The 19,363-nt window shown below is 47.7% G+C and overlaps 1 protein-coding gene across 1 annotated transcript in view; it reads right to left on the bottom strand.

Moving 5' to 3' along the window:
- Nucleotides 1-4,616: 4,616 nt before the first annotated feature.
- The window catches only part of LOC135531519 (protein HID1-like), a 28,726-nt gene continuing 13,979 nt past the window's right edge, over nucleotides 4,617-19,363 (bottom strand). The window contains exons 5-11 of the mRNA XM_064959539.1: nucleotides 12,327-12,433; nucleotides 11,958-12,074; nucleotides 11,577-11,787; nucleotides 11,167-11,223; nucleotides 9,463-9,603; nucleotides 5,274-5,364; nucleotides 4,617-4,741 (exon numbers count right to left, since the gene is read on the bottom strand). Of these exons, the coding sequence (XP_064815611.1) occupies nucleotides 4,617-4,741; nucleotides 5,274-5,364; nucleotides 9,463-9,603; nucleotides 11,167-11,223; nucleotides 11,577-11,787; nucleotides 11,958-12,074; nucleotides 12,327-12,433 (849 nt within the window). The remainder of the gene's footprint in view (nucleotides 4,742-5,273; nucleotides 5,365-9,462; nucleotides 9,604-11,166; nucleotides 11,224-11,576; nucleotides 11,788-11,957; nucleotides 12,075-12,326; nucleotides 12,434-19,363) is intronic.

Here is a 19,363-nt window from a genome sequence, read left to right as displayed (position 1 = left end):
TTCCAGTCCCTACAGACAGATATATAGTATATTCCAGTCCCTACAGACAGATATATAGTATATTCCAGTCCCTACAGACAGATATAGTATATTCCAGTCCCTACAGACAGATATGTAGTATATTCCAGTCCCTACAGACAGATATGTAGTATATTCCAGTCCCTACAGACAGATATATACAGACAGTATATTCCAGTCCCTACAGACAGATATGTAGTATATTCCAGTCCCTACAGACAGATATATAGTATATTCCAGTCCCTACAGACAGATATATAGTATATTCCAGTACAGACAGATATATAGTATATTCCAGTCCCTACAGACAGATATGTAGTATATTCCAGTCCCTACAGACAGATATATAGTATATTCCAGTCCCTACAGACAGATATGTAGTATATTCCAGTCCCTACAGACAGATATGTAGTATATTCCAGTCCCTACAGACAGATATGTAGTATATTCCAGTCCCTACAGACAGTATATTAGTCCCTACAGACAGTAGTATATTCCAGTCCCTACAGACAGATATATAGTATATTCCAGTCCCTACAGACAGATATATAGTATATCCAGTCCCTACAGACAGATATGTAGTATATTCCAGTCCCTACAGACAGATATGTAGTATATTCCAGTCCCTACAGACAGATATGTAGTATATTCCAGTCCCTACAGACAGATATATAGTATTCCAGTCCCTACAGACAGATATGTAGTATATTCCAGTCCCTACAGACAGATATGTAGTATATTCCAGTCCCTACAGACAGATATATAGTATATTCCAGTCCCCAGACAGATATGTAGTATATTCCAGTCCCTACAGACAGATATATAGTATATTCCAGTCCCTACAGACAGATATGTAGTATATTCCAGTCCCCACAGACAGATATATAGTATATTCCAGTCCCTACAGACAGATATGTAGTATATTCCAGTCCCTACAGACAGATATATAGTATATTCCATACAGACAGATATATAGTATATTCCAGTCCCTACAGACAGATATGTAGTATATTCCAGTCCCTACAGACAGATATGTAGTATATTCCAGTCCCTACAGACAGATATGTAGTATATTCCAGTCCCTACAGACAGATATATAGTATATTCCAGTCCCTACAGACAGATATATTGTCACGAATCCCGCCGAGGATGGTGCCTCTTCCTGTTCGGGCGGCGCTCGGCGGTCGTCGTCGCCGGCCTATTAGCTGCCATCGATTCCCTTTCCTTTTGTTTCTGTTAATTGGGTCTAATTGGGTACACCTGTTTTGAGTTAGTTTTGTTTATAGGCTATTTAAGGGCACTAGGCCCGCTGGGTATTGTGCGGGCTTGTTCTCTGTTTATTTGGTGTTGGTGTATTAGTGTGATCGCTATTTTTCCGGACAGTTTTAGTCCTGTGTATTTTGGACGGGTTGTTTCATGCGCCCTTGTGTTTTGCATGTCCATGTCTCCGCTGTCGTTGGAATAAAAGATCCACGTACGGAATTACCTGCTCTCTGCGCTTGACTCCTCCACTCACCATTCATAGAAGTCGTAACAGAAGCCCGCACCACCTGATGGAGTCAGCAGGAGCAGCGACCGATCCTCTCCCAACTATGGAAGAGCGCGTACAACATCATACAGCTGTCCTCCATCGGATCGGTTCAGCAATGGACCAGATGATGGAGAGGATGGAGCGATGGGAGAGGAGTGGTCAACCAACATCTACCCCAGCTCCCCCAAGACGACGCCACCCACTCCACCTACGTCGTCCTCTGGGTCCAGCACATTGCGTCTCTCCCCCCCAAGGGAGTACGATGGAGCGGCGGCTGGGTGCCAGGGATTTTTGCTCCAGCTCGAGCTCTACCTGGCTACTGTGCGTCCGACTCCCTCGGGTGAGGAGAGAGTGAGCCTCCTCGTCTCCTGTTTGTCGGGTAGGGCCCTGGACTGGGCCAACGCTATCTGGAACAGCCCAGAATCTGCTCGGGACCACTACCCGGAGTTCACCCAACGTTTTCGAGCTGTGTTCGACCACCCACCAGAGGGCAAAGCGGCGGGTGAGCGACTGTTCCACCTCAGACAGGAGACGAGGAGTGCGCAGGACTTCGCGTTGGGAGTTCAGGACCCTGGCTGCTGGTGCTGGGTGGAATGACAGGGCCCTGATGGACCATTACCGTTGCAGCCTCCGGGAGGACGTCCGCCGGGAGCTAGCTTGTCGGGACAACACACTCTCCCTTGATGAACTGATAGACATGTCGATTCGACTGGACAACCTGCTAGCTGCCCGCGGGTGTTCAGAAGGGGTCACCTTCCAGCCCTCCCGCTCCAACTCCGATGGAGTTGGGAGGAGCCTAATCTAGGGAGACTGGAGGAGGAGGCTCCTCCTGGGCCTATTGTGGCCGGAGAGGACACTGGAGGAGTCCCTCTGGGTGTCTACCTGGCAGGCGGAACACTTCTCGGCCACCCCAGGTGAGTAGGCACAAAACTCACCCAGCGCTCCCTGTTGGTCACATGTTTTTGATTATTTTTTTCCCTGTTTTTTCCCTCTCTCCAGCATAAGGCGCTAGTCGATTCAGGCGCAGCTGGGAGTTCTATGGATCGCGGACTCGCCCGTAAGTTGGGTATTCCGTTAGTGCAGATAGACCCACCTGTCCCCGTGCACTCCTTAGATAGCTGACCGTTAGGGTCAGGGCTGGTCAGGGAGGCTACGATTCCGCTGGACATGGTAACGCAGGGGGATCATAGGGAGGAGATCAGTTTCTACCTTGTTGATTCACCTGGGTTTCCAGTGGTGTTGGGGGTTCCCTGGCTGGCTATTCACAATCCCCTCATTTCCTGGAAACAGGGGGCTCTTCAGAGGTGGTCAGACGAGTGTTCAGGTAGGTGTATAGGAGTTTCCATCGGTGCCACGACGGTGGAGAGTCCAGACCAGGTTTCCACCGTGCGCATTCCCCCAGAATATGCCGATTCGGCTATCGCTTTTAGTAAGAAAAAGGCGAACAAATTACCACCCCAGTTGAAGGTGCTGCTTACTGACGTGCCCGTGTTGGCGCATCTGGACCCTTCGTTAGCATTCATCGTGGAGGTGGATGCGTCCAAGGCTGGGGTTGGAGCCGTGCTGTCACAGCGCTCGGGCACGCCACCGAAGCTCCATCCCTGCGCTTTCTTTTCCAAGGAGCTGGGTCCGGCGGAGCGGAACTATGATGTGGGGGACCGGGAGTTACTAGCTATGGTAAAAGCCCTGAAGGTGTGGAGACACTGGCTAGAGGGGGCTAAACACCCTTTTCTCATCTGGACTGACCACCGCAATCTGGAGTATATTCGAGCAGCGAGGTGACTGAATCCGCGTCAGGCTAGGTGGGCCATGTTCTTTACATGCTTTAGATTTACGATCTCTTACAGACCAGGTTCCCTTAACACTAAGGCCGACGTGCTGTCCCGTCTCTATGACACCGAGGACCGGTCCATCGATCCCACTCCTATCCTTCCAGCCTCTCGGCTGTTGGCCCCGATGGTATGGGAGGTGGACGCGGGCGTTGAGGGTTGAACCTGCGCCTTCACAGTGTCCGACCGGTCTTAGGTACGTGCCGCTTGGTGTCCGTGATAAATTGATTCGGTGGGCTCACACACTACCTTCTTCGGGTCATCCGGGGATTGATAGGACAGTGCGGGGTCTTAGGGGGAAATACTGGTGGCCCACCTTAGCTAAGCTATGTGAAGCTCTATGTCTCGGTTCGGTATGCGCTCAGAGTAAGGCTCCTAGGCATCTGCCTAGAGGGAAGTTACAACCCCTCCCGGTTCCACAACGGCCATGGTCTCATCTCTCGGTAGATTTCCTTACTGATCTTCCCCCATCTCAGGGGAACACTACCGTTCTGGTCGTTGTGGATCGGTTCTCTAAGTCCTGCCGTCTCCTCCCATTGCCTGGTCTCCCTAACGCTCTACAGACTGCTGAGGCTCTATTTACGGGGTTCCAGAGGACATCGTATCTGATCGAGGTCCCCAGTTCACGTCCCGGGTTTGGAGGGCGTTTATGGAGCGTCTGGGGGTCTCGGTCAGCCTTACCTCTGGTTATCACCCTGAAAGTAATGGGCAGGTGGAGAGAGTAAACCAGGAAGTGGGTAGGTTTCTGAGGTCGTATTGCCAGGACCGGCCAGGAGAATGGGCGAGGTACGTTCCGTGGGCAGGTTGGCCCAGAACTCACTTCGTAACTCATCCACGAACATGTCGCCATTTGAATGCGTACTGGGCTACCAGCCGGTCCTGGCTCCGTGGCATCAGAGTCAGACCGAAGCTCCTGCGGTGGAGGAGTGGGTACAGCACTCTAGAGAGACCTGGCGGGAAGTCCAGGATTCTCTCAGGCAGGCCAGTGAACGGCAGAAAAGAAACGCTGACCGCCACCGCAGTGAGGCCCTGTATTCACACCAGGGGACAGGGTCTGGCTCTTGACCCGAAACATGCCCCTCCGCCTGCCATGCCGGAAGCTGGGGCCGCAGTGTGTGGGGCCATTTAAAGTCCCGAGGAGGATAAACGAGGTGTGTTATAGATTGCAACTTCCCTCTTACTATCGCATTAACCCCTCGTTTCATGTGTCTCTCCTCAGGCTGGTGGTAGCTGGTCCCCTACAAGAAGGTGAGGTACCAGAGGTCCCTCCGCCCCCTCTGGACATCGAGGGGTCCCCGGCATACACAGTACGAGCTATTCTGGACTCGAGACGCCGGGTGAGGGGCCTGCAGTACCTCGTGGACTGGGAGGGGTACGGTCCGGAGGAGAGGTGCTGGGTACCGGGGAGGGACATTTTAGATCCTTCCCTTTTGAGGGATTTCCACCGCCTCCACCCGGATTGCCCCGCGCCTCGTCCTCCGGGTCTACCTCGAGGCCGGGGTCGGCGCGCTGCGGGAGCCGCGCGTCAGGGGGGGGGGAGTAATGTCACGAATCCCGCCGAGGATGGTGCCTCTTCTCCATGGTGCCTCTACTCCAGTCCCTACAGACAGATATATAGTATATTCCAGTCCCTACAGACAGATATGTAGTATATTCCAGTCCCTACAGACAGATATATAGTATATTCCAGTCCCTACAGACAGATATGTAGTATATTCCAGTCCCTACAGACAGATATATAGTATATTCCAGTCCCTACAGACAGATATGTAGTATATTCCAGTCCCTACAGACAGATATATAGTATATTCCAGTCCCTTCAAACTATACTCACACCCTGCCATCATTCATTGGATAGGTCTATCTGTGTGTGTGTGTCGACAGACTGTACTCACACTGGTCGGCCCGGGCGTCATTAAGGTAGAAGAGGATGGGTACCAAGATGTCCAGAACATCACTGCTCTTCAAAACAAAGAATAGGAACTTCTGTGATGGGCAGAGAGACGGTGGTATGGGTTATTAGAATGTGATGCATGTTTGTTTCTCTGTTGAGGGTAGGCTATTCCTCTATTCTATCTTTGTTGAGGGCAGGCTATTCATCTATTCTATCTCTGTTGAGGGCAGGCTATTCCTCTATTCTATCTCTGTTGAGGGCAGGCTATTCATCTATTCTATCTCTGTTGAGGGCAGGCTATTCATCTATTCTATCTCTGTTGAGGGCAGGCTATTCCTCTATTCTATCTCTGTTGAGGGCAGGCTATTCATCTATTCTATCTCTGTTGAGGGCAGGCTATTCATCTATTCTATCTCTGTTGAGGGCAGGCTATTCATCTATTCTATCTCTGTTGAGGGCAGGCTATTCTATTCTCTATTCTATCTCTGTTGAGGGCAGGCTATTCCTCTATTCTATCTCTGTTGAGGGCAGGCTATTCCTCTATTCTATCTCTGTTGAGGGCAGGCTATTCCTCTATTCTATCTCTGTTGAGGGCAGGCTATTCCTCTATTCTATCTCTGTTGAGGGCAGGCTATTCCTCTATTCTATCTCTGTTGAGGGCAGGCTATTCCTCTATTCTATCTCTGTTGAGGGCAGGCTATTCCTCTATTCTATCTCTGTTGAGGGCAGGCTATTTCTATTCTATCTGTTCTATTCTATCTCTTTTGAGGGCAGGCTATTCTCTATTCTATCTCTGTTGAGGGCAGGCTATTCCTCTATTCTATCTCTGTTGAGGGCAGGCTATTCCTCTATTCTATCTCTGTTGAGGGCAGGCTATTCCTCTATTCTATTTTGATTCTTTTATTGATTTTCAATTAAGATTTTGATCATCTCGGCTACTAAATGTAACATTACTGTCAATATGGTATATTATGTTTGTACCTGTCTTCTACCTTGTGTGTATTCACTGATGATGTCAATATGGTATATTATGTTTGTACCTGTCTTCTACCTTGTGTGTATTCACTGATGATGTAAATATGGTATATTATGTTTATACCTGTCTTCTACCTTGTGTGTATTCTTCTTGTGTGTATTCACTGATGATGTCAATATTATGTTTGTACCTGTCTTCTACCTTGTGTGTATTCACTGATGATGTAAATATGGTATATTATGTTTGTACCTGTCTTCTACCTTGTGTGTATTCACTGATGATGTAAATATGGTATATTATGTTTGTACCTGTCTTCTTGTGTGTATTACTGATGATGTAAATATGGTATATTATGTTTGTGTGTATTCACTGATGATGTAAATATGGTATATTATGTTTGTACCTGTCTTCTACCTTGTGTGTATTCACTGATGATGTAAATATGGTATATTATGTTTGTACCTGTCTTCTACCTTGTGTGTATTCACTGATGATGTAAATATGGTATATTATGTTTGTACCTGTCTTCTACCTTGTGTGTATTCACTGATGATGTAAATATGGTATATTATGTTTGTACCTGTCTTCTACCTTGTGTGTATTCACTGATGATGTAAATATGGTATATTATGTTTGTACCTGTCTTCTACCTTGTGTGTATTCACTGATGATGTAAATATGGTATATTATGTTTGTACCTGTCTTCTACCTTGTGTGTATTCACTGATGATGTAAATATGGTATATTATGTTTGTACCTGTCTTCTACCTTGTGTGTATTCACTGATGATGTAAATATGGTATATTATGTTTGTGTCTTCTACCTTGTGTGTATTCACTGATGATGTAAATATGGTATATTATGTTTGTACCTGTCTTCTACCTTGTGTGTATTCACTGATGATGTAAATATGGTATATTATGTTTGTACAGTTGAAGTCGGACGTTTACATACACCTTAGCCAAATACATTTAAACTCAGTTTTTCACAAGGTCAGTTAGGATCACCACTTTATTTTAAGAATGTGAAATGTCAGAATAATAGTAGAGATAATTATTTATTACAGTTTTAATTTCTTTCATCACATTCCCTGTGGGTCAGAAGTTTACATACACTCAATTAGTATTTGGTAGCATTGCCTTTAAATTGTTTAACTTGGTTCAAACGTTTTGGGTAGCCTTCCACAAGCTTCCCACAATAAGTTGGGTGAATTTTGGTCCATTCCTCCTGACAGAGCTGGTGTAACTGAATCAGGTTTGTTGGCCTCCTTGCTCGCACACATTTTTTCAGTTCTGTCCACACATTTTCTATGGGGTTGAAGTCAGGGCTTTGTGATGGCCACTCCAATACCTTGACTTTGTTGTCCTTAAGACATTTTGCCACATCTTTGAAGGTATGCTTGGGGTCATTGTCCATTTGGAAGATCCATTTACGACCAAGCTTTAACTTCCTGACTGATGTCTTGAGATGTTGCTTCAATATATCCACATACTTTTCCTACCTCATGATTCCATCTATTTTGTGAAGTGCACCAGTCCCTCCTGCAGCAAAGCACCCCCACAACATGATGCTGCCACCTCCACAACATGATGCTGCCACCCCGTGCTTCATGGTTGGGATGGTGTTCTTCGGCTTGCAAGCCTCCCCTTTTTCCTCCAAACATAATGATGGTCACTAGGGCCAAACAGTTCTATTTTTGTTTTATCAGACCAGAGGACATTTCTCCAAAAAGTATGATCTTTGTCCCCATTTGCAGTTGCATAGAATTTACGGTTTTGGAGCAGTGGCTTCTTCCTGAGCTGCCTTTCAGGTTACGTTGATAGAGGACTCGTTTTACTGTGGTTATAGATACTTTTGTACCTGTTTCCTCCAGCATCTTCACAAGGTCCTTTGCTGTTGTTCTGGGATTCATTTGCACGTTTCAGACCAAAGCACGTTCATCTCTAGGAGACAGAACGCGTCTCCTTCCTGAGCGGTATGACGGCTTCGTGGTTCCATGGTGTTTATACTTGTGTACTATTGTTTGTACAGATGAACGTGGTACCTTCAGGCATTTGAAACTTGCTCCCAAGGATGAATCAGACTTGTGGAGGTCTTGGCTGATTTCTTTTGATTTTCCCATGATGCCAAGCAAAGAGACACTGAGTTTGAAGGTAGGCCTTGAAATACATCCACAGGTACACCTCCAATTGACTCAAATGATGTCAATTAGCCTATCAGAAGCTTCTAAAGCCATGACATAATTTTCTGGAATTTTCCAAGCTGTTTAAAGGCACAGTCAACTTAGTGTATGTAAACTTCTGACCCACTGGAATTGTGATACAGTGAATTATAAGTGAAATAATCTGTCTGCAAAAAATTGTTGGAAAAATGACTTGTGTCATGCACAAAGTAGATGTCCTAACCGACTTGCCAAAACTGTAGTTTGTTTACAAGGCATTTGTGGAGTGGTTTAAAAACAAGTTTGAATGATTCCAACCTAAGTGTTGTAAAATTCCGACTTCAACCATACCTGTCTTCTACCTGTTGTGTATTCACTGATTATGTCAATATGATATATTATGTGTGTACCTGTCTTCTACCTGTTGTCTATTCACTGATTATGTCAATATGATATATTATGTGTGTACCTGTCTTCTACCTGTTGTCTATTCACTGATTATGTCAATATGATATATTATGTGTGTACCTGTCTTCTACCTGTTGTCTATTCACTGATTATGTCAATATGATATATTATGTGTGTACCTGTCTTCTACCTGTTGTGTATTCACTGATTATGTCAATATGATATATTATGTGTGTACCTGTCTTCTACCTGTTGTCTATTCACTGATTATGTCAATATGATATATTATGTGTGTACCTGTCTTCTACCTGTTGTCTATTCACTGATTATGTCAATATGATATATAATGTGTGTACCTGTCTTCTACCTGTTGTGTATTCACTGATTATGATGATGTCAGAAGGTGCATCGAGCAAAAATTTTGTTTTTCTTTCAAATATAACGTGGCTCATTTGAATTACAGTCCACACAATAACATCCTGTATGGTTTCCTACCAGCCTGGTCCTAGATCTGTTTGTGCTGTGTAGCTTAGCACTCCTATAGTATGGTAAGGAATAACACAGATCTGGGATCAGGCTCGTCTCCTACCTTATTATAATATATAATATGATAATAATGTACAATAATAACATATTATATATGACCTTATTGAAGTCACAGAGCTTCCAGAAGAGCACCAGCAGCTCCTGGTGGAACTGGATCTTCTTGGTGGAGTTGGGCAGGTAGGTCTGCATCAGTGGGTTTACCAACAGGCGAGCCAGTCCCTTCAACACAAAGTCATAGTCCTGGAGAGGGGGTGACACAAGCAGGCTTTGAGGTTCACATCTTCATTTGAGAGCTTTAGACCAACGTCTGTTCACATAGCAAAGCTGCACTTGTAATGTACCATTAGAGGAGAAAGCGTGTAAACATGATAGAAGAGAGAACTACAAAGAGAGAACTACAAAGAAGAGGGAACTACAAAGTAATAGTCCTACTGAGGGGGTCACATGACCTTTAGACTAGGGTCAGACTTTCAGACTAGGGTCAGACCTATAGACTAGGGTCAGACCTATAGACTAGGGTCAGATCTTTAGACTAGGGTCAGACCTTTAGACTAGGGTCAGACCTATAGACTAGGGTCAGACCTATAGACTAGGGTCAGACCTTAGGGTCAGATCTTTAGACTAGGGTCAGACCTATAGACTAGGGTCAGACCTATAGACTAGGGTCAGACCTATAGACTAGGGTCAGACCTATAGACTAGGGTCCTAGACTAGGGTCAGACCTTTAGACTAGGGTCAGACCTATAGACTAGGGTCAGATCTTTAGACTAGGGTCAGACCTTTAGACTAGGGTCAGACCTTTAGACTAGGGTCAGACCTATAGACTAGGGTCAGACCTATAGACTAGGGTCAGACCTATAGACTAGGGTCAGATCTTTAGACTAGGGTCAGACCTATAGACTAGGGTCAGACCTATAGACTAGGGTCAGACCTATAGACTAGGGTCAGACCTATAGACTAGGGTCAGACCTATAGACTAGGGTCAGACCTTTAGACTAGGGTCAGACCTATAGACTAGGGTCAGACCTATAGACTAGGGTCAGACCTATAGACTAGGGTCAGACCTATAGACTAGGGTCAGATCTTTAGACTAGGGTCAGACCTATAGACTAGGGTCAGACCTATAGACTAGGGTCAGATCTTTAGACTAGGGTCAGACCTATAGACTAGGGTCAGACCTATAGACTAGGGTCAGATCTTTAGACTAGGGTCAGACCTTTAGACTAGGGTCAGACCTATAGACTAGGGTCAGATCTTTAGACTAGGGTCAGACCTTTAGACTAGGGTCAGACCTATAGACTAGGGTCAGATCTTTAGACAAGGGTCAGACCTATAGACTAGGGTCAGATCTTTAGACAAGGGTCAGACCTTTAGACTAGGGTCTTTTGACATGGCTGCACTTGTAATGTAGCCTGGTTAAATGAGACTGAACATTCCTCACAACTAAAACAGTGGGACATTCAGTCTACATGTAATGCACCATTTAAAGGAAGATGTCTAGGACCAATAGGCTCCTTAACAGCTCCTACCTCCAAGCTATAAAACTGCTGAACAACTCATCAAATGGCCTCCCGGACTACAGTCATTTTATTGTAGCCATTTTATTGTGTTAAATGTTTTACTTTAATTTATTTAGTAAATATTTTCCTAAATCTATTTCTTGAACTGCATTGTTGGTTAAGGGCTTGTAAGTAAGCATTTCACTGTAAGATCTACACGTGTTGTATTCAGTGCATGTGACAAATACAATTTGATTTGCTTTGAAATGTGTGAAAAATATGACAAGAAGAAAAATGACTGTACCTCTTCCCTGTGAATTCTTGAAAGGTAGTTTACAAACAGGTTGTCAGGGCCCACAGACTGCAGAGAGACGGAGAGAAAAGGGATGTAACAGCAACAACTGAGGGCCATGACAGGCCCCTGGTCTCTGAAGGTGAATGTTAACACAATGTATCATGACAGGCCCCTGGTCTCTACAGGTGATTGTTAACACAATGTATCATGACAGGCCCCTGGTCTCTACAGGTGAATGTTAACACAATGTATCATGACAGGCCCCTGGTCTCTACAGGTGAATGTTAACACAATGTATCATGACAGGCCCCTGGTCTTTGATGGTGAATGTTAACACAATGTATGTTGAATTAAATGTGAGAGACACACACACACACACAGCATCACTCTCCCCCTGTACAGAAGGGTCCAGGCCTTACATCCTGGTCCTCCATGCTGGAGGGAGAGGGGGGTCGGTGGGCCAGCCCTCCTCCATCGTGCTCCAGGGTGACGATGAGGATCTGCACGGCCTGCTCCACCAGCTGCTCCCGGTAGTCGGAGAAGAGCAGGTGATTGTAAGGGATGCCATAGCCCACCGGGTCATAGGCACACACCACGTTTACCAGGGAGGTGAAGAGAGGCAGGGCATGCCTGAGGTAGGTGGAGGGAAATAATCACTTGTGTCAGTTATTGTTAGGGGGAAATTGTGTGTGTGTGTGTGTGTGTGTGTGTGTGTGTGTGTGTGTGTGTGTGTGTGTGTGTGTGTGTGTGTGTGTGTGTGTGTGTGTGTGTGTGTGTGTGTGTGTGTGTGTGCACCTCACCTGTTTTCTGTGGAGCAGAAGAAGCTGACCCAGGGGTTGAGGATGGTGTTGTCTGAGGAGGGAGGGAGGTACATGGCCTCAGAGAAACAGGTTAGCAGCAACCTCAGCAGCTCCGTCCTGAGTGGTGAAAATCATACATAGAGAGGTTCACTGTGGGGGAGGGGGAGAGAGAGGGAGAGATGGTGGGGGTAGAGAGAGAGAGAGAGAGAGAGAGAGAGAGATAGTGGGGATATAGGGAGAGGGAGAGAGTAAGAGATAGTGGGGATAGAGAGAGAGAGAGAGAGAGAGTGGGTTTAGAGAGACCAGAGAGAGAGAGAGAGAGAATATAGAAAGAGGATCATCAGAACTGTGATCATCACTGTGACTCACCTGTTGAGGTCGTGGATGTAGTTGAGTGGGGGGGACTGGGCGAACCCCACCCCTGCCTCCCAGATATACTCACAGCTGTCTATGGTCTGCATGTCCTCCACAGAGTCCTGTAGGATGGTGACATCATCATGGGACCATCAATCCCAATAACTACTGGGAGAGAGCTACTACTGCTCCGTACACCACCACATCACTGTTCAGTCATCTAAAGCAATGAATACATCATATGAAACGAGTCAGTGCACAATTTCACAGAGAGACCTAAGGTGGTATGGTGCAATGTGGTTCAGTTGGTAGAGCACGGCGCTGTGTGGTTCAGTTGGTAGAGCATGGTGCCGAGTGGTTCAGTTGGTAGAGCACGGCGCCGTGTGGTTCAGTTCACGGCGCCGTTGGTTCAGTGGTAGAGCACGGCGCCGTGTGGTTCAGTTGGTAGAGCACGGCGCCGTGGTCAGGTTCAGTTGGTAGAGCACGGCGCCGTGTGGTTCAGTTGGTAGAGCACGGCGCCGTGTGGTTCAGTTGGTAGAGCACGGCGCCGTGTGGTTCAGTTGGTAGAGCACGGCGCCGTGTGGTTCAGTTGGTAGAGCACGGCGCCGTGTGGTTCAGTTGGTAGAGCACGGCGCCGTGTGGTTCAGTTGGTAGAGCACGGCGCCGTGTGGTTCAGTTGGTAGAGCACGGCGCCGTGTGGTTCAGTTGGCAGAGCACGCGCCGTGTGGTTCAGTTGGCGCCGGTGGTTCAGTTGGTAGAGAGCACGGCGCCGTGTGGTTCAGTTGGTAGAGCACGGCGCCGTGTGGTTCAGTTGGTAGAGCACGGCGCCGTGTGGTTCAGTTGGTAGAGCACGGCGCTGTGTGGTTCAGTTGGCAGAGCACGCCGTGTGGTTCAGCAGCGCCGTGGTGGTTCAGTTGGTAGAGCACGGCGCCGTGTGGTTCAGTTGGTAGAGCACACGGTGGCCGTGTGGTGGTTCAGTTGGTAGAGCACGGCGCCGTGTGGTTCAGTTGTAGAGCACGGCGCCGTGTGGCTCAGTTGGTAGAGCACGGCGCCGTGTGGTTCAGTTGGTAGAGCACGGCGCCGTGTGGTTCAGTTGGTAGAGCACGGCGCGTGTGTGGTAGAGCACGGCGCCGTGTGGTAGTTGGTAGAGCACGGCGCCGTGTGGTTCAGTTGGTAGAGCACGGCGCCGTGTGGTTCAGTTGGCAGAGCACGGCGCCGTGTGGTTCAGTTGGTAGAGCACGGCGCGTGTGGTTCAGTTGGTAGAGCACGGCGCCGTGTGGTTCAGTTGGTAGAGCACGGCGCCGTGTGGTTCAGTTGGTAGAGCACGGCGCCGTGTGGTTCAGTTGGTAGAGCACGGCGCCGTGTGGTTCAGTTGGTAGAGCACGGCGCCGTGTGGTTCAGTTGGTAGAGCACGGCGCCGTGTGGTTCAGTTGGTAGAGCACGGCGCCGTGTGGTTCAGTTGGTAGAGCACGGCGCCGTGTGGTTCAGTTGGTAGAGCACGGCGCTGTGTGGTTCAGTTGGTAGAGTAGACGGCGCTGTGTGGTTCAGTTGGTAGAGCACGGCGCCGTGTGGTTCAGTTGGTAGAGCACGGCGCGTGTGGTTCAGTTGGTAGAGCACGGCGCCGTGTGGTTCAGTTGGTAGAGCACGGCGCCGTGTGGTTCAGAGCACGGCGCTGTGTGGTTCAGTAGAGCACGGCGCTGTGTGGTTCAGTTGGTAGAGCACGGCGCTGTGTGGTTCAGTTGGTAGAGCACGGCGCTGTGTGGTTCAGTTGGTAGAGCACGGCGCTGTGTGGCTCAGTTGGTAGAGCACGGCGCTGTGTGGTTCAGTTGGTAGAGCACGGCGCTGTGTGGTTCAGTTGGTAGAGCACGGCGCTGTGTGGCTCAGTTGGTAGAGCACGGCGCTGTGTGGCTCAGTTGGTAGAGCTGTGCAGCTGGTAGAGCACGGCGCTGGTGGTTCAGTTGGTAGAGCACGGCGCTGTGTGGTTCAGTTGGTAGAGCACGGCGCTGTGTGGTTCAGTTGGTGGTTCAGTTGGAGAGCACGGCGCTGTGTGGTTCAGTTGGTAGAGCACGGCGCTGTGTGGCTCAGTTGGTAGAGCACGGCGCTGTGTGGCTCAGTTGGTAGAGCACGGCGCTGTGTGGTTCAGTTGGTAGAGCACGGCGCTGTGTGGTTCAGTTGGTAGAGCACGGCGCTGTGTGGTTCAGTTGGTAGAGCACGGCGCTGTGTGGTTCAGTTGGTAGAGCACGGCGCTGTGTGGTTCAGTTGGTAGAGCACGGCGCTGTGTGGTTCAGTTGGTAGAGCACGGCGCTGTGTGGCTCAGTTGGTAGAGAGCGCTGTGGTTCAGTTGGTAGAGCACGGCGCTGTGGTGGTTCAGTTGGTAGAGCACGGCGCTGTGTGGTTCAGTTGGTAGAGCACGGCGCTGTTGTGGTTCAGTTGGTAGAGCACGGCGCTGTGTGGTTCAGAGAGCACGGCGCTGTGTGGCTCAGTTGGTAGAGCACGGCGCTGTGTGGCTCAGTTGGTAGAGCACGGCGCTGTGTGGTTCAGTTGGTAGAGCACGGCGCTGTGTGGTTCAGTTAGAGCAGTGTGGTTCAGTTGGTAGAGCACGGCGCTGTGTGTGGTTCAGAGCACGGCGCTGTGTGGTTCAGTTGGTAGAGCACGGCGCTGTGTGGCAGTTGGCTGTGTGGTTCAGTTGGTAGAGCACGGCGCTGTGTGGTTCAGTTGGTAGAGCACGGCGCTGTGTGGTTCAGTTGGTAGAGCACGGCGCTGTGTGGTTCAGTTGGTAGAGCACGGCGCTGTGTGGTTCAGTTGGTAGAGCACGGCGCTGTGTGGTTCAGTTGGTAGAGCACGGCGCTGTGTGGTTCAGTTGGTAGAGCACGGCGCTGTGTGGTTCAGTTGGTAGAGCACGGCGCTGTGTGGCTCAGTTGGTAGAGCACGGCGCTGTGTGGCTCAGTTGGTAGAGCACGGCGCTGTGTGGTTCAGTTGGTTGAGCACGGAGCTGTGTGGTTCAGTTGGTAGAGCACGGCGCTGTGTGGTTCAGTTGGTAGAGCACGGCGCTGTGTGGTTCAGTTGGTAGAGCACGGCGCTGTGTGGCTCAGTTGGTAGAGCACGGCGCTGTGTGGCTCAGTTGGTAGAGCACGGCGCTGTGTGGTTCTGTAGAGCACGGTGCTGTGTGGTTCAGTTGGTAGAGCACGGGCTGTGTGGCAGTTGGTGTGGTTCAGTTGGTAGAGCACGGCGCTGTGTGGCAGTTGGTGTGGTTCAGTTGGTTGAGCACGGCGCAGTTGGTAGAGCACGGCGTGTGGTTCAGTTGGTGGAGCACGGCGCTGTGTGGTTCAGTTGGTAGAGCACGGCGCTGTGTGGCTCAGTTGGTAGAGCACGGTGCTGTGTGGCTCAGTTGGTAGAGCACGGTGCTGTGTGGTTCAGTTGGTAGAGCACGGTGCTGTGTGGTTCAGTTGGTAGAGCACGGTGCTGTGTGGTTCAGTTGGTAGAGCACGGTGCTGTGTGGTTCAGTTGGTAGAGCACGGTGCTGTGTGGTTCAGTTGGTAGAACACGGTGCTGTGTGGTTCAGTTGGTAGAGCACGGTGCTGTGTGACTCATTTGGTAGAGCACGGTGCTGTGTGACTCAGTTGGTAGAGCACGGTGCTTGCACCACCAGAGTTGTGGGTTTGATTCTCAAGGCCTCCCAAACATAACATGAATGCACACATGACAGTAAGTCACTTTGGATAAAAGTTTCTGCTAAAATGGCAGATGTATTATTATACTGTATATTTTACACCTTATAATAAGACATTATAGAAGCTCATGCATGCTTATAACAAGTAATACATGAATGATTTCAGCAATGATATCTATAAACCCTGGATGACTGACAGGGGGCACTGTATTGTAAAATTGTAAAAACAGATTGTGGAAGCTATAGAAATGCATGTATTAATGTCTACATTCATTTTGATATGTTTATTCTATTACGGACACCATAATACTTTTAAATTATATTATATGAGCTAAAGATACAAATTAAAATAACATAAAATATAAAAATATTTTCCGTCATGTATTTTCTTAGAGTACTAATGTTACTGTCCCCACTAACACAAGAAATACTTAAATACAGTCAGAAGTTTACATACACTTAGGTTGGAGTCATAAAAACTCATTTTCAACCACTCCACAAATTTCTTGTTAACCAACTATAGTTTTGGCAAGTCGGTTAGGACATCTACTTTGTGCATGACACAAGTAATTTTTCCAACAATTGTTAACAGACACATTATTTCACTTATAATTCACTGTATCACAATGGGTCAGTGGGTCAGAAGTTTACATACACTAAGTTGACTGTGCCTATAAACAGCTTGGAAAATTCCAGAAAATGATGTCATGGTTTTAGAAGCTTCTGATCATCATTTGAGTCAATTGGAGGTGTACCTGTGGATGTATTTCAAGGCCTACCTTCAAACTCAGTGCCTACCTTCAAACTCAGTGCCTCTTTGCTTGGCATCATGGTAAAATCAAAAGAAATCAGCCAAGACATCAGAAAAAACCATGCAGCCGTCATACCGCTCAGGAAGGAGACGCGTTCTGTCTACTAGAGATTGAATGTACTTTGCTGTGAAAAATGCAAATCAATCCCAGAACAACAGCAAAGGACCTTGTGAAGATGCTGGAGGAAACAGGTACAACAGTATCTATAACCACAGTAAGACGAGTCCTATATCAACATAGCCTGAAGGGCCGCTCAGCAAGGAAGAAGCCACTGCTCCAAAACTGCCATAAAAAAGTATATGGTTTGCAACTGGGGACAAAGATCGTACTTTTGGAGAAATGTCCTCTGGTCTGATGAAACAAAAATAGAACTGTTTGGCCATAATGACCATCGTTATATTTGGAGGATAAAGGGGGAGGCTTGCAAGCCGAAGAACATCATCCCAACCGTGAAGCACGGGTGTGGCAGCATCATGTTGTGGGGGTGCTTTGCTGCAGGAGGGACTGGTGCACTTCACAAAATAGATGACATCACGAGGTAGGACAAATGGACAATGACCCCAAGCATACTTTTAAAGTTGTGGCAAAATGGCTTAAGGACAACAAAGTCAAGGTATTGGAGTGGCCATCACAAAGAAATAGAACATTTGTGGGCAGAACTGAAAAAGTGTGTGCGACTAAGGAGACTTACAAACCTGATTCAGTTACACCAGCTCTGTCAGGAGGATTGAGGTCTACAAACCTGATTCAGTTACACCAGCTCTGTCAGGAGGATTGGGGTCTACAACCCTGATTCAGTTACACCAGCTCTGTCAGGAGGATTGGGGTCTACAAACCTGATTCAGTTACACCAGCTCTGTCAGGAGGATTGGGGTCTACAAACCTGATTCAGTTACACCAGCTCTGTCAGGAGGATTGAGGTCTACAAACCTGATTCAGTTACACCAGCTCTGTCAGGAGGATTGAGGTCTACAAACCTGATTCAGTTACACCAGCTCTGTCAGGAGGATTGTCAGATTCAGTTACACCAGCTCTGGAGGATTGGGGTCTACAACCCTGATTCAGTTACACCAGCTCTGTCAGGAGGATTGAGGTCTACAACCCTGACTCAGTTACACCAGCTCTGTCAGGAGGATTGGGGTCTACAACCCTGATTCAGTTACACCAGCTCTGTCAGGAGGATTGAGGTCTACAACCCTGATTCAGTTACACCAGCTCTGTCAGGAGGATTGGGGTCTACAACCCTGACTCAGTTACACCAGCTCTGTCAGGAGGATTGAGGTCTACAACCCTGACTCAGTTACACCAGCTCTGTCAGGAGGATTGGGCCAAAATTCACCCAAATTATTGTGGGAAGCTTGTGGAAGGCTACCCGAAACATTTGACCCAAGTTAAACATTTTACAGCAATGCTACCAAAAACTAATTGAGTGTATGTAAACTTATGACCCACTGGGAATGTGATGAAAGAAATAAAAGCTTAAATAAATCATTATCTCTACTATTATTCTGATATTTCACATTCTTAAAATAAAGTAGTGATCCTAACTGACCTAAAACAGGGATTTTTTTACTAGGATTAAAAGTCAGGAATTGTGAAAAACTGAGTTTAAATGTAGTTAAATGTAGCATAACCAGAACTGTTTCTGGAGAGAGCAGTAAAACAGGTAGACTGATCCCAGATCTGTGTGTGCTGCATAACTAGAACTGTTTCTGGAGAGAGAGGTAAGACAGGTAGCCTGGTCCCAGGTCTGTTTGGGCTTTTGCCTACTCCATTGTCATTGTCAAGCATGACAATTTCGTAAGAAAGTAGAAACAGACTGGCACCCAGGCTACCAGACCAGATCATCTCTGTTGACAGGTCAGGTAGGGCTGCTGTCTGACTAAAACCAGGAAGAAGGAAACAGTCTCTATGACCCTTTCACCTTTCTAGACAGAGAGGAATGCAGGGGGGAAACCTTTCAATCATAGTCTCAGAAATTCCAGACCCAGGACAACAGCACTGTAAACTGTAACACTGGTACATTGTAGGAGGCAACCCACCTGTCTACAGAGACTAGGTCAAGCAGCAGAACTAAGCATAAGATCCACTATTTCCCTGAACAGCATTGACAGTATTGAAGACAGCTGGTTGGAGATGGACAGAAGTGATGTAAACCTGAAGACATCATGGCTGTATATGGTGCAGCTACCCTCAATTGTCTCGCCAGGGCTTTCATTGGCTGAGTCAGGTCTGTTAAAACAGGGTTGAAGCAAAGGCCTGTTGACCAAGTAGCTCTCCAAAAAAGCAATTTGACAGTACACTCATGGGCAATGTCTCTAAATCACTCGCATATGCGGCCGCCCACCTCCTCCAGGACTGCTTTGCAGAAGAAATGCCAGGCAGTGTAGAGACGCGAGAAATTGAACTTCAGTGAGTTCGCCCCATTATTTTGCACAATATAGATCAGCGATTTTCTGTGATCGAATCAACATTATATCAGCCCATTGTCAATGCAACAAACCGATACAAATCTAACTTTGCAAGATTGAATATGTGATTTTATTGTAGGCAGAGCCTGAGCGCAACGG

Source organism: Oncorhynchus masou, unplaced genomic scaffold, assembly GCF_036934945.1.
Source record: "Oncorhynchus masou masou isolate Uvic2021 unplaced genomic scaffold, UVic_Omas_1.1 unplaced_scaffold_1621, whole genome shotgun sequence".
NCBI classification, from domain to species: domain Eukaryota; kingdom Metazoa; phylum Chordata; class Actinopteri; order Salmoniformes; family Salmonidae; genus Oncorhynchus; species Oncorhynchus masou.
This window is presented reverse-complemented; position numbering and strand designations above follow the sequence as displayed.